This window comes from Gekko japonicus, unplaced genomic scaffold (assembly GCF_001447785.1).
Source record: "Gekko japonicus isolate JY-2015 unplaced genomic scaffold, Gekko_japonicus_V1.1 scaffold13, whole genome shotgun sequence".
In the NCBI taxonomy this organism is placed as follows: Eukaryota; Metazoa; Chordata; class Lepidosauria; order Squamata; family Gekkonidae; genus Gekko; species Gekko japonicus.
Genome location: NW_015172553.1, coordinates 2,398,346 through 2,411,041, shown reverse-complemented (window position 1 = coordinate 2,411,041; position 12,696 = coordinate 2,398,346). Strand labels below are relative to the sequence as shown.

The 12,696-nt window shown below is 48.6% G+C and overlaps 1 protein-coding gene across 1 annotated transcript in view; it reads left to right on the top strand.

Annotated features, from left to right (window-relative positions):
* The window catches only part of TACR1 (tachykinin receptor 1), a 115,464-nt gene extending 102,974 nt beyond the window's left edge, over positions 1-12,490 (top strand). Inside the window, exons 4-6 of the mRNA XM_015421084.1 lie at positions 6,014-6,164; positions 8,073-8,269; positions 11,083-12,490. Coding sequence (XP_015276570.1) covers positions 6,014-6,164; positions 8,073-8,269; positions 11,083-11,374 — 640 coding nt within the window. The 3' untranslated portion in view covers positions 11,375-12,490. The remainder of the gene's footprint in view (positions 1-6,013; positions 6,165-8,072; positions 8,270-11,082) is intronic.
* Positions 12,491-12,696: the final 206 nt, after the last annotated feature.

Sequence of the window (12,696 nt, the reverse complement as noted above, 5' to 3'; positions counted from 1 at the left end):
CCGTTTCAGTACCTCTCGAACTCTGCTCATGAGTTCCTCATCGGACCTCCCAGCCACCAACACATCGTCAAAATAAGGGACAGTCCCCTGAACTCCCCTCAGTAACCCTTCCATGAGGCCTTGGAACACTCCTGGGGCCACGTTTACCCCAAACTGGAGCCGGTTCACTCGAAAAGCCCCTCTGTGGGTGACGATTGTCTGCGCCTCAGCCGCCTCCCTGGTCACAGGCAGCTGTTGGTAGGCTTGGGCGAGGTCGAACTTTGCAAACACTTTCCCCCCTCCCAGTGACGCCAGGACGTGGCTGATTACCGGGACAGGGTAGGAATGCTGCTGCAAGGCACGGTTGATCGTGCACTTATAGTCAGCGCATATTCGGATGGAGCCATCCGATTTTACTGGCGTGACTATAGGCGTCTCCCATTTGCTAAATGGGACTGGCTCCAATACTCCTTGGGCTATGAGCTTGTCCAGCTCGGCTTCGATCCGTGGTTTAAGCGGGATTGGCACCTTCCTATACTTCAACCGTATAGGTGTCACAGATGGATCGAGCTCAAAAGACACAGGGGGCCCTTTGTACTTTCCCAGACCGCCCCCGAACACATCAGGAAATTCCTTATATAGTACAGCCCATTTATTTTCCGATACTGCATTCACTCCAGTAAGTGCTATACCGAGTGGTTCAAACCACTCCAACCCAAGTAAATTCACCCGGTTACCTTCGGCAATCAAACAAGACAATTCAACACATTTCCCTTTAAACTCGACCATGAAGGTGTCCCTCCCCGCCAGAGGAATGCGCCTCCCCTGGAAATCGGCCACCTGCGTTTCAGCGGCTTTCAAACGCCGCTGGCTCCTGGTCGGGAACATGCGCTGCCAGGTGTGGGAGGACAGGACGGTCACGGACGATCCGGAGTCGACCTCCATGCTGCAGGGCACTCCGTTGAGGTTGACTGTGACGTGGATCTTCCCCGTCCCTCCGACTCGACGAACCGCAGGCTTGGTTGACAGGCTCGATGTCGTCTGACGGTCGTCCTCACGATGTGCTGCTCGTGAGCGTTGATTCCGGGGTGATGCTTCTGGCGTGGACCTCTTAGTCGCTCTGCAGGCTCGAGCGATGTGGCCCATTTTGCCACACTTACGGCAGGGGACGTCTTTCGTCCAACACTGCTCACGTGGGGGCTTCCCGCCACAGCCTGCGCAGGCTGGGCTGGTCGAAGTCTTCACTGGGGTCCGCTGGTCTGCCTTCTTTTTGACGATGCAGACGTCACTCAGCTTACCCTCGCTGTCACTGTCGGCCCCCTGGTGGTGAACGCGCAGCTCCGTCGCTGCCAAACGCTGACGCACCTCTCGGGTCGATTTGTCGGCTGCTTCCGCGGCGATGGCCTCGTCGTAGGCCGTTGCCCAGGTCAGCTCCTTTCTAGCGAACAGGCTCTGCTGCAGCCGGTCGTCCCTCATACCGCACACGAGCCGGTCTCGGAGGGCCTCTTCCACATTCGCGAAGTTGCAGGGCCTTGCCGCCTTTCGTAGGGCAGCCACAAACTCCGCCACCGACTCGCTGGCCGCCTGACCCCTCTTATAGAAGGCATGCCGGCACGCAATCTCCGATGGCTTCGGGGAGAAATGTGCCTGCAGCTTCTCGGTCAGGTCCTTGTACGAGACGGTCGAGATGTCCGCTGGTGCCACCAGGGACCGGGCGATGTCGAACATGCTCTTCCCGCAAGAGCTCAGGAGCGTCGCCCGCTTCTTCTCCTCCGTCGTGATGTCGGAGGCTTCGAGGTGGAACCCGAACCTTGACAGGTAGGAGTCCCAGTCCTCGGTCGCTGGTTCGAAGGCCTCGAACTTCGGGCTATTGGCCATCGTTGCAATCGCTGCCACCGGCTCTGGTGGTGCCCGTTGCTGACTGGCCACGGCGAGCTGCTGCTCTTCGTTGTCCGTCGTGGGTCTGGATGTAGCGGGGCTGCCTACCCGCACTAGCATCCCATCCTCGTCGCCAATTGTTAAGTCCGGCGCTTAACAATGAGTCGGAGAGTGATTTCAGTAAAGACTCAAGTTTTATTCAGCTCTTCGTTCACTTCTTCGACACGGTACAACATCTGATAGCCCGAACAGTTTGCCCATTGAAAACTGCCCGGTATTTAAACGTTCCCGGCTAACATAGCCACTCCCACTATACACATAACAACCTATCAGGTTGAGCGCATAAGGACCAATCACAAACGTTCCCGCTTGCAGCTTGCTTGAATGTGATTGGGTCGTGAGTCTTGGACTAGAATCCTCTGTCCAAGACGAAGCTTAACATTGCTTTCCTATGGGAGGTTTCCCATACATCCTAATGTACTCATGGCAGCTAAGAATACATTACAGGTATTACACTCGCATACACGTTAATAAACAAACCTTTTGCTTATAAACTTTTTAGGGGGAATAATCTTAAATTCAGGTTTGCCTTCTTTACAGGTAAATATGGCATTTTATTAAAACACCCTGTAGTCCTCGATTAACTGCAACTCACATCAATTTTGTGAAAGTAAGATGTGAAGAAAGAGCCCAACAGAGGCTTTAATAAGAGTACTGGGCATGACACAGGTCCTCCATACAGTTGAGGGTGTTCTGCTGCCTTTGTTCTGCTTTGTGGGTAGGTTGAGGGACAGAATTTGAATGAAGATAGATATGCTTAGAGGGACTTTTCCTTTTGGACTTCACATGCCCCAGTCCTGAACCATATCAGCAGATACAGGTTCCCTGGTGAGCCCTAATAGCGGTTTCTTTCTGTCCAATGACATATCACAGTCTTAACAGAATCTTTGTACTAAGTCTTAATAAAAGAGATCAAGTTTGCCCTATTTTCTTTAAATAGTATTCAAAAGTGAATTGATGGCTCTAAGAATTGGTTACCTCTGGCTGTGTGGCTAGATCACTTCCAGATAGGGTGCTAGACCCCTGGTGGAGGTGGGGTCCCTGCCGCCAGGCAATGCCTCCCAGCCACTGCTCAGCTGCCTGTGGGGGGGGGGGACTTACCAGTAGAAAAGGGAAGGCCAAGGCCATTTTGCAAGCATTGTGCCGGAAGTGATGTCATCAGGCCGGCAACTTCTGGGCAACACTGGCATTTGGGCAAACCCTGTATGGCAGAAGCCAGTTTTACCATATCATTTTTGTCGGAATATCAGAGTTGCCTGGAAGTTGTTGGCATGATGATATCACTTCCTGTGTGCTGTTGGCAATGTGGTGTGGGCCTTTCTGTTTCTCCTGGTAAGTCCCACCTTCTCCCATGGTTTGCCAGGAAGTACCTGGCAACTGTACTTCCAGAGTGGGCACATCTCAGTGATAAAGCACATGCCTGCATGCACACAATCCTAGGCTCAATCTCCAGATAAAAAAATATTGGGTAGGAGAAGAAGAAGAGTTGGATTTATACCCCACCCTTCACTTGGAGTCTCAGCATCTCCTTCCCTTCCTCTCCCCACAACAGACACCCTGTAAAGTAGGTGGGGCTGAGCGCTCTGAGACAACAGCTCTGGCAGAACTGTGACTGACCCAAGGTCACCCAGCTGGCTGCATGTGAAAGAGTGGGGAATCAAACCCATTTCTCCATATTAGAGTCCACTGCTCTTAACCATGACACCAAACTGGGGAAGGTTTCTGAGCTCCTGATTTTTAAATTCAGTCTGATGCCACATAAACAGATGTTCCGGTAGATCAAAATCTTGGAAACAGGTCTGTCTGTCTGTCTGTCTGTCTGTCTGTCTGTCTGTCTGTCTGTCTGTCTGTCTGTCTGTGAAATAGCTTCCCTAGGAGGAGAAAAACTTGATCAGGAAGAAAAATCTTTTACAAAAGTGCTCCAAAAAAAACACAAAACCATAATTAAGATTTTGTAATAGCTTGGCCTTTAGGATTTGAGGATCTGTACTGAGAAAGAGACAGCACATATCAAGATCATTCCTAGCATTTGTTTGCTATATAAACTGCCTTTCAAATAGACCACTCTTCTCAAGGCAGCTTGCATCACCTGAAAAACACAAAGAAAAAACAATCTATACCAAAAATAGAAAAACAATTAAAGTCCAAATGTATAACTACATCAAACAATGTGCATCACCACTAATCTCTAAGTGCCTGAAGGAACACAAATATTTCCACCCAGGGCCGGCTCACTCACTAGGCGAACTAGGCGATTGGCCAGAGCGGGCTGGCCCTTAGGGGCACCAAACGGCACCCAGCCCCGTACTCTGGGAGTTTCTTGATTATTTGTGTTTTTCATTCTTCCTAAAATGCATTTATTTTTGAAAAATGGTGGGCGCACGGGGGGGGGGGGGGCCCCAAGGGGCGCCTCCCGTGTGCCAGAAGGGATCCTCGCCTAGGGTGCAAAATAAGCTGATCCAGATTAAGAAACTCATGGAGATTTGGGGGTGGAGCCTGGGGAGAACAGGGACCTCAGTGGGGTACAGTTTCATAGAGTTTATGCTCCAAAGCATCCATTTTCTCCAGAGGAACTGATCTGCACTGTAATGCTCTCTACATGGGGCTGCCCCTGTCCCAAATCTGGAAGCTGCAGCTGGTGCAGAACGCAGCGGTAAGGCTGTTGTTGGGTCTTCCTATGCGGGAGCACATCCAGCCTGCCCTAAAAGCACTGCACTGGCTGCCTATAGCATACCGGATTCGGTTCAAGGTGCTGGTTCTTACCTTTAAAGCCCTATATGGTCAGGGACCTATTTACCTAAGGGACCACCTTTCCCCACATGTTTCCCAGAGAGCACTAAGATCAGGGTCCCAAAACCGTTTGGCCTTCCCGGGCCCTAAAGAAGCCAGGCTAGCTGTGACGAGGGCCAGGGCCTTTTCTGTGGTGGCCCCTTACTGGTGGAATGAGCTCCCAGATGACATCAGGGCCCTGTGGGATCGTTTACAATTCCGCAGGGCCTGTAAAATGGAGCTCTTCCACCAGGCTTTCGATTAGGGTGCCACCTCCCAATACTGTGGTCCTGGCCCAATATCAGTACCAACTTAATAACCAATAGCCTGGCAAGAACTCAGACTATGGTGACAGTTGACCCTCTGGATGCCAAGAGAACGCCACCATCGTTTACTAGCTCCTACGACTACTAGCACCTATGATTTTATATGTTGTGGTTTTACTTAAATCTTGTGTTTTAACGTATCTTATTGTGTGTGTATGTATGTGTGTGTGTGTATGTGTGTGTGTGTGTGTGTGTGTGTGTGTGTGTGTGTGTGTCCTGTAAGCCGCCCTGAGCCGGCCTTGGCAGGGAGGGCAGGATACAAATTAAATAAATAAATAAATAAATAAATAAATCTTTGTGGTCTGGAGATGAGCTATAATTCTGGGGGATCCCCAGGTCCCACCTGGAGGCTGGCCACCCTAACGTAGGCCTCCCTAAGGGAAGGAACCCAAAGCAGGGCCTCACTAGTAGGTCTTATGAGACAGCTGAGTCCTCAAGCACACAGGACTTCAGATATCTAAACCAGCTTCTCAAACATGCCCTTTAAAACTAAGGTACCGTGACCAAAATGAAGCTTCTTGCAAGACCTCAGCTTCTGAAAGGATACAATTTGTTAAAACTGAGCTGCCGGACACTTTCAACCTAAAGTTGCGTCAATAGATGCAGTGCTCTAATTATTTTGCCAATAAAGAGAGATCTGACTATTAAAAGTTGTCAATTGCTGCTGTTATGCATTTCATAAGGTGACCTTAATACTTATAAATGTCTTCTTGGCTTGACGTTGTTGCTGTGTTAATGGGGACCTGCAGAATGTGTAGAAGACTGCAGATGTCACTCTTGTGGAATTTCCAAAATGGTGGTGGTGGGGGTGTTCTTAACCATGTTTGTTGTTCACAGTGGGTGGGCTGAGTCCAGTGCAGTCTCCATGCCTGTGATCATATCTTTGCTATGGAAGTGCCAGATGTAAGAGAGGTCAACCAAGGCAAAGTTGACCAAAGCTGCCCCAGTTCTCTTGGCCATTTGTTTATAGCAAGAGTTTGACACTCCTCCACTCCTTCCAGGTACCACTTCTCTGTGACTGTGCTAAGCTACGTCTTACCCCTGATAGTGATAGGCTATGCCTACACTATGGTTGGCATTACGCTATGGGCTAGTGAGATACCAGGGGATTCTTCGGACCGCTACCATGAACAGGAGTCTGCCAAGCGCAAGGTAAGTGACTGCTACTACCCAGGTAGAAAAGTGACAGCAAAAAGCTGTGCTGGTCAGTGTGGAGTGGGAAACATGAAGCCAGCCAATCCTACTTCACAGGTCACTGTTTCTCTAGGGAATGGTGGATTTCACCTCTATAAATTAAGAGTTAGCTTATGCAGCCAATTTTTACTAGGAATCTCTCTTACTCTGTTGTTGCTACTAGTTGTTTTGCAGCCATGTGTTCCATACCCAGAGATTCTCTGCCTTGCACCCCAGCTGGTTCTCACCGACGTGGGTGTTGAATAACTGCTTCAGTTGGTGGTACACTAGAAACCTTGCTGCTGCATTGTTGCTCCAATTGGGGTGGGTGGGGTGTGGGCCCAGATGTCCATGCTGATTGCCTTGGACGACAGCAACGTGAGACTGCAAGAATACGGCCTATGCACAATTGATGCTATGTCTATTCCCATTAAACCATTCACACTATGCTGCCTGGTGAAGTTAGGACAGCAGGCACGTTGCCCCCGCCTTGCATGATCCCAAGAGTCCGTGTATTTCAAACCATTTCAAAAATGATGTCAGCCATAGGTCACTGGGCTCAAAGAAGCTTTTGGCATTTCACCTGAGCCTCGGGAAGAGAGGCTTACTATGCAGAGAATGAAACTTGCGGGGAGACAGGAGTCTCACATTTTGACTGACAGTGGGCTTTTTCGCCTTCTTATTTTCCTCTCTTATAAGTTCCTGTTGCTTTGGGGGGGGGGACTGTCTGTTCCACAGTGTTGCTTGCTCTAGTGGCTGACTTGATGGTACATTGGTTTACGTCCAGCATATATCTCTGCAGATTTAAACTGCAGATTTTATGCTGGACATAGAGCAATGCAAGATCAACTTGACCACTAGAGGGAGCAAAGTACATGTGGAACAGACCCCCCCACCCCCACCCCGAACTCTGAAGAAACAGAAACTTGCAAGCAAGGAAAATGAGAAGGAGCAAAAGCCCAAAGTTAGCAAAGGGCCGCAAGGACCAAGGTGAAGGTGGCAGAGGAGGGGAAGACACAGAAGTTAAGACAAGAAGCCCCTAAGATACTCCAAAACAGCACTGCAGGGGTCACTCAAATCACACTTGACCAGCAGGGTCAATGACGGGAGGTGGGTCCTGCAAACTGGCAATGGGACAGGAGTCAGTGAGCTGACACCAATCATCACTGTCACTGAAGGGTCTAAACCAGGTAGCCCCTGAGGCACTGGCAAAACTACTGGGACTTGGCTGAGCTTGCTGCTTGGCTGCCTCCAAGGGCATCCAGATGGGCACGCCACCAGGAAATTTCCTGGTGCCTGAAATGGCCAGTTTGCCCCTGTCAGAGAGCCAAGGGCTGGCACAAGGTCCAGAAGGAGTAGCACCTGACTGACATCACACCCCATGCTATAGGTAGCACTTCAAATGGAGTGGTGGGTGGGGAGGCAGGAACAGGCAGAATCCAGAACACTTTGTGACCAGCAGTGATCAAGGGAAATGTTATGGCAAGGCTCCTGCTGTCTGTGGAGACAGCAATGGACCCAAGGAAATTCTAAAACACACGCACAAACAAATGGACCAGCTGCTTGTGACTGGAGGGGGTGGGCCTTAAAGAAAAGGGAGCCAACCAGGTCATATTGACCAACTTCCAAATTGGACCATATTTATCTCAATCCAATATGCTGAAACAGGAAGACACCAATGGAAAATGCACTGGGAATACTGCATTTATAAAAGCAAATAGTCACTGCAGATTTACAGATTTTTCTAAGCACTGCTGTGGTTTCCCTGTAATGCTCACTGTGAGGCGCTTGCTAGCTATAGTGAGCAGGGATGTAGTGGCTTCATTGTTCCTGTTTCTAGACACCAGTTGGGTGTTGTTACCATACAAGGCTGTCCTTCTTCAACAGGTGGTGAAGATGATGATCGTTGTGGTGTGCACCTTTGCCATCTGCTGGCTGCCCTTCCATATCTACTTCCTCCTGCAGTATATTAATAGCGACTGGTATGAGCAGAGGTATATTCAGCAGATCTACTTGGGAATCTTATGGCTGGCCATGAGCTCTACCATGTACAACCCAATTATTTATTGTTGTCTCAATGAGAGGTAAGATACAGCGTTTGCTTCCAATATAGTTAGAAGTGAAAAAAGTTTATTATTGTGGCCTGATGAGTTCAGATCTTTTAACATGGGGGGGGGGGGCAAATTACTTGAGACACTTTTGGAATTTTGAGTAGTGGGCAACATTGCAAAATGCCAGCCACAGGAAACCAGACCAGTCACAAAATAGCTGCCATGGAGGGAGCAATCATACAGTGTTGGGACTGGGGTTGCCAATTCAAGCTTGGGAAATTCCTGGATACTTGGGGATGGAGCCTGGGAAAGGACAGGGTGTGGAAAGGGGAGGAGTCATAATGCCATACAATCTGCGCTCCAAAGCTGTCGTTTTCTACAGGAGAACTGACCTCTGTAGTCCAGGGATCAGTTGCAATTCCAGGAGATCTCCAGGCCTTGTCTAGAGGCTGGCAACTGTGGTTGGGACATTCTAAGCCAAATCTGTGATGGAGGCAGCTGTTTCTGAATGGGTGCTGCCTGCAAACACAACTGATGCCTCCTGGGGTCTTCCAAAGCACCTCTTGCACAGGGGTCATTCCCTGTAGGAGCGCACAGGAGCAGAGCTCCGGCAGTAAAGAGCCCAGGGTGCGGGCACATGCAACAAGCCCCACCCCCTGCTCCCAGCAGCCCCGGGTCACGAGGAGCATGAGGATCTGCGCGTCCCCCTCCCATAGCTAGCAATCCAAAACAGTCCAGTGGAGCCTGAGCAGTGGGTGTTGCCTTCTGACACACTTCTGGTGAAGTCAGGGGGTGTGGCATATGCAAATAAGTTATGCTAATGCAATATGCTAATGAGCTCCTGCACCTCTTTTTCTACAAAATGACCCCTGCTTGCAACAATAGAAAAGAAGTGGCTTCACTTGAGGAGATGCTTTGGGAAAGGAGGAAGTGGGTGCCAGGAAATACATTGGTGAACCCATGGGTTTCCATTCCCCAGGTGGGGGCGGGGAAAACCTCACTTTCGCAGGCTCCTGCACACCGCCGGCCAACTAACTGGCAGGAAGAAATTCCCCCCACCCCTGATCCCATGCTCAACGTGCTGATGTCACACGGAAGTGATGTCAGCACGTTGGTGATGTCAGGGGGTGTGACACTTTGATTTTTGGGCAAAACCCTATACTTTGAAGCCATTTTTACCATAGAGTTTGCCCAGAAAGCAGAGCATCACCACCAGCGTCAGCATGCCGTGCAACATCCCCGCCCACCCCTGGAACACCCCCCCCCAAATCCCCCCATCAGTATGACAAGGGGACCTGGAAACCCTAGTGAACCCATGGGTGCCACTTTAGGGATCACTGCTTCAATAGACTTAACAGTTTCAAAACATAGGGTGTCTTCATAAATTGGTTGCCAACTTTGGCTTGGCGAAGTGGGGGGCAATGCCTGGGGAGGACCGGGTGAGGGGAGGGAGTTCAGTGGGGATGTGATGTCATAGAGTCTAGTCTCCGAAGCTGCCATTTCCTCCAGGGGTACTGATCTCTGTCGTCTGGAGATCAGTTGTAACTCTGAGAGACCTCCAGGCTCCACCTTGAGGTTGGTAACCCTGCAGTCATTATATATATATATATATATGGTACTCATTTGAATTACGAAAGCCAAATCAGACCGGTAACTTTTGAATGTGTTTAAATATATTCCTGCAAATTTAAAATAAAATCTGAACTCTGAAATATGAAGCAACAGGTTCTAAATGTGAGTGAAAGAAGGACGTCTGCAGAACCCCATTAATGTTCCCTTCTGGAGCAGGACAGGTTGCAGTTGAGGCTAGAGAACCAGACACATTAGACCACTCAAACTCCACTGAAATCAGTGGGTGGTCAATAGCATGTACTGCCATGGTCTTTCTCTAGGAATGCTTATTTATTTTTTTAAAATGTAAGTAAGCACAAGAAAGGAAAAGCAGGTAGCAGATGGCTGGCCAGCACAAAGAATTCCTACTGCTTGTCTGCCTGGGAACCAAGAATCCCTCAGAAACACAGAAGGCAAATTCCTGAGAATCTGCACTTTCATTGGAACTGCACAACACAAGTTTCTAGTCCATGGCAGCTAGATACACAAATGAGAGAGTGAGTGTGTGTGTGTGTGTGCTGAATTTTTGCCTTCTCTCCAATTCCTAGCATGGGAACTCTGACAGAAAAACAAACACTCTGGCTCTGGGGGGGGGGGGGTTTCAGTATTATCTGTTGAAACTTAGAAGCTTGAATAAGATATTTGATAATTGAATAAGATATTTGTCATTCAGGGCACAGCTTTGTAGCTCCTAGACCCCTCCCCGAGAATAAATCATGCAAAATTAAGAGGAATTATGCCAATATGCTTCATAGGTATACAGGCAATTCAGCTTTTAGTAATCTGATTGCTTAGGCTCACTTTTTTTTGGGGGGGGGGCGGTTTCCAGTAGTCAGCATCAATGTTCCCTCTAAGCTGTGGAGTCCTGAGAACAAAGATTCTACTTTGTGAGCTACTGGCATTAAAGTTGTGAGCGAGCAATTTGGCTACTGCATAAATTAGTTTGCTCTGGAGCCATCTTTCCTGAGCTAAGATGAATATGAGTGAGCCGGAGGCTAAAAAACTGTGAGCTAGCTCACACTAACTCAGCTTAGAGGGAACACTGGTCAGCATACATATAAGTAGAGCCCCGTATGTATAGGGAGGAAAAACAGGATCCCAAGAGCAAAATAAAAGTCCAGAGCCTGGATCTGTGAGATTGTAGTATTTATCAAATACTAGTTAAATCTGTGCCCTGAATGTTCCTTTGGGCACATGCCGTATTGTAACACAGCTGTTCTGGTCTGTCTTCCCAGGTTCCGGATTGGGTTCAAGCATGCTTTCCGGTGGTGCCCTTTCATCAATGCCAGCAAGTATGAAGGGCTGGAAATGAAGTCAGCCCGGTACCTCCAGACCCAGAGCAGCATGTACAAGGTCAGCCGGATGGAAACAACAGTCTCTTCTGTCATCGGCAACCCAGAGGAAGAACTTGAGGAAAGCAGCAAAATGAAGCGTCTCTCTGTAGATCTGACATCCAACGGCTCTTCCCGCAGTGACTCTAAGACAGTGTCGGAGAGCTTGAGCTTCTATTCCAACACACTTTCCTGAGCAGCCCGTCCATCCAAGCAAAGGCCACCCAAAAATGTGTTTCAGTCACAAGTGTGACTTTGACTTCCAATTCCCTCATGAAAACTCTGTTATTTGTAAAGGGGAAAAAAGAAACGGCCACATCCTTTCCAGCACTGATCGTGAGTGGAGCTCACCTTCCTTTGTGGTATCTGCTGTAATGTTCTGTCTGGTGACTCAAATAATGGTCTTCGTTAACGAGTGGGTTCTTGTTTATGGATCCTGTGTTGTGGTGCATTTGTATAGTGCCCTCCTCCCTCGTTCTGAAGTTCTCCTGGCTAATCACCAAATATAATCACTGTGGCTTTATTTTATCCACCCCCTGCAGCACGTCATCTCTCTGCATCTGTCGGAATCATCCCTCTCTTCCAGTTTCCAGAGACATAGCAGCTAATGAGGAAGATGCAGACACGACTGATAAACCTTTTACGCTAAAAATTAGGGGTGGAAATTAACATTATGTATCTCGTTTTGGAACAGCCTGAGCTTCCAAAACCTGTTTTTTGCAAGAAGTTGAAGCATATCCAAAATCTGAAACTCAGAACTCAAAATCCAGATTAGGACATTTTTTAATACGCATACAAAATTTTGAATACCCTGGGTCATTTTTTACCCTGATCGGCTCCTTCCCTCTGGGTATATCCAGATTTCCAAGATTATTCTAATCACCTGTACTTACTCTTCCATGCAGCAACTCTACTTAAGGAAACACCTCAGCTCCTTGCATCAATTTGTGCCTACATGTCCTCTGAATGAAGGGAATTCCTTTGAGAATTCCAAAGGATGCCCTGGAAACCAGCCATGTTTAGGGTGCATGTGCTTAGGGAAATGGCATGAGTTCTGTATGAAGAAAGGGAGGGATACCACATTAGTGGGAAGCCTGGGAAATATTGCATGCAGGAAGCTAATATTAGGAGGGTTCAGCCTAGCCTTCTCATTGACCTGCTGTTTTTCTTATGTGCAGGTATGCATACATGCACTTACACACCCAATGCATCAACAGAGGCAGTCCAAGAAGAACTTTAACATTTGGTTCTACAAATTGTCCAAAGTGGCCGTGATGTTGTTGAAGGCTTTCACGGCTGGAGTTCATTAGTAGTTGTAGATTTTCCAGGCTGTATGGCCATGATGTGGGCATTGCCAGCAGCTGTGACTGGCATCCTCAGAGTACTCTCTGTGTCAATGTGAGAAGAAAAATGGTAGGCAGGTAATTTATATTTACTCAGGAAGGTCAGGTAGGGCTGAGTCATGATCTTGTAGGAATTTCCCAGGCTGTGACATGCTAATGGAGGAGCTTTCCTGAG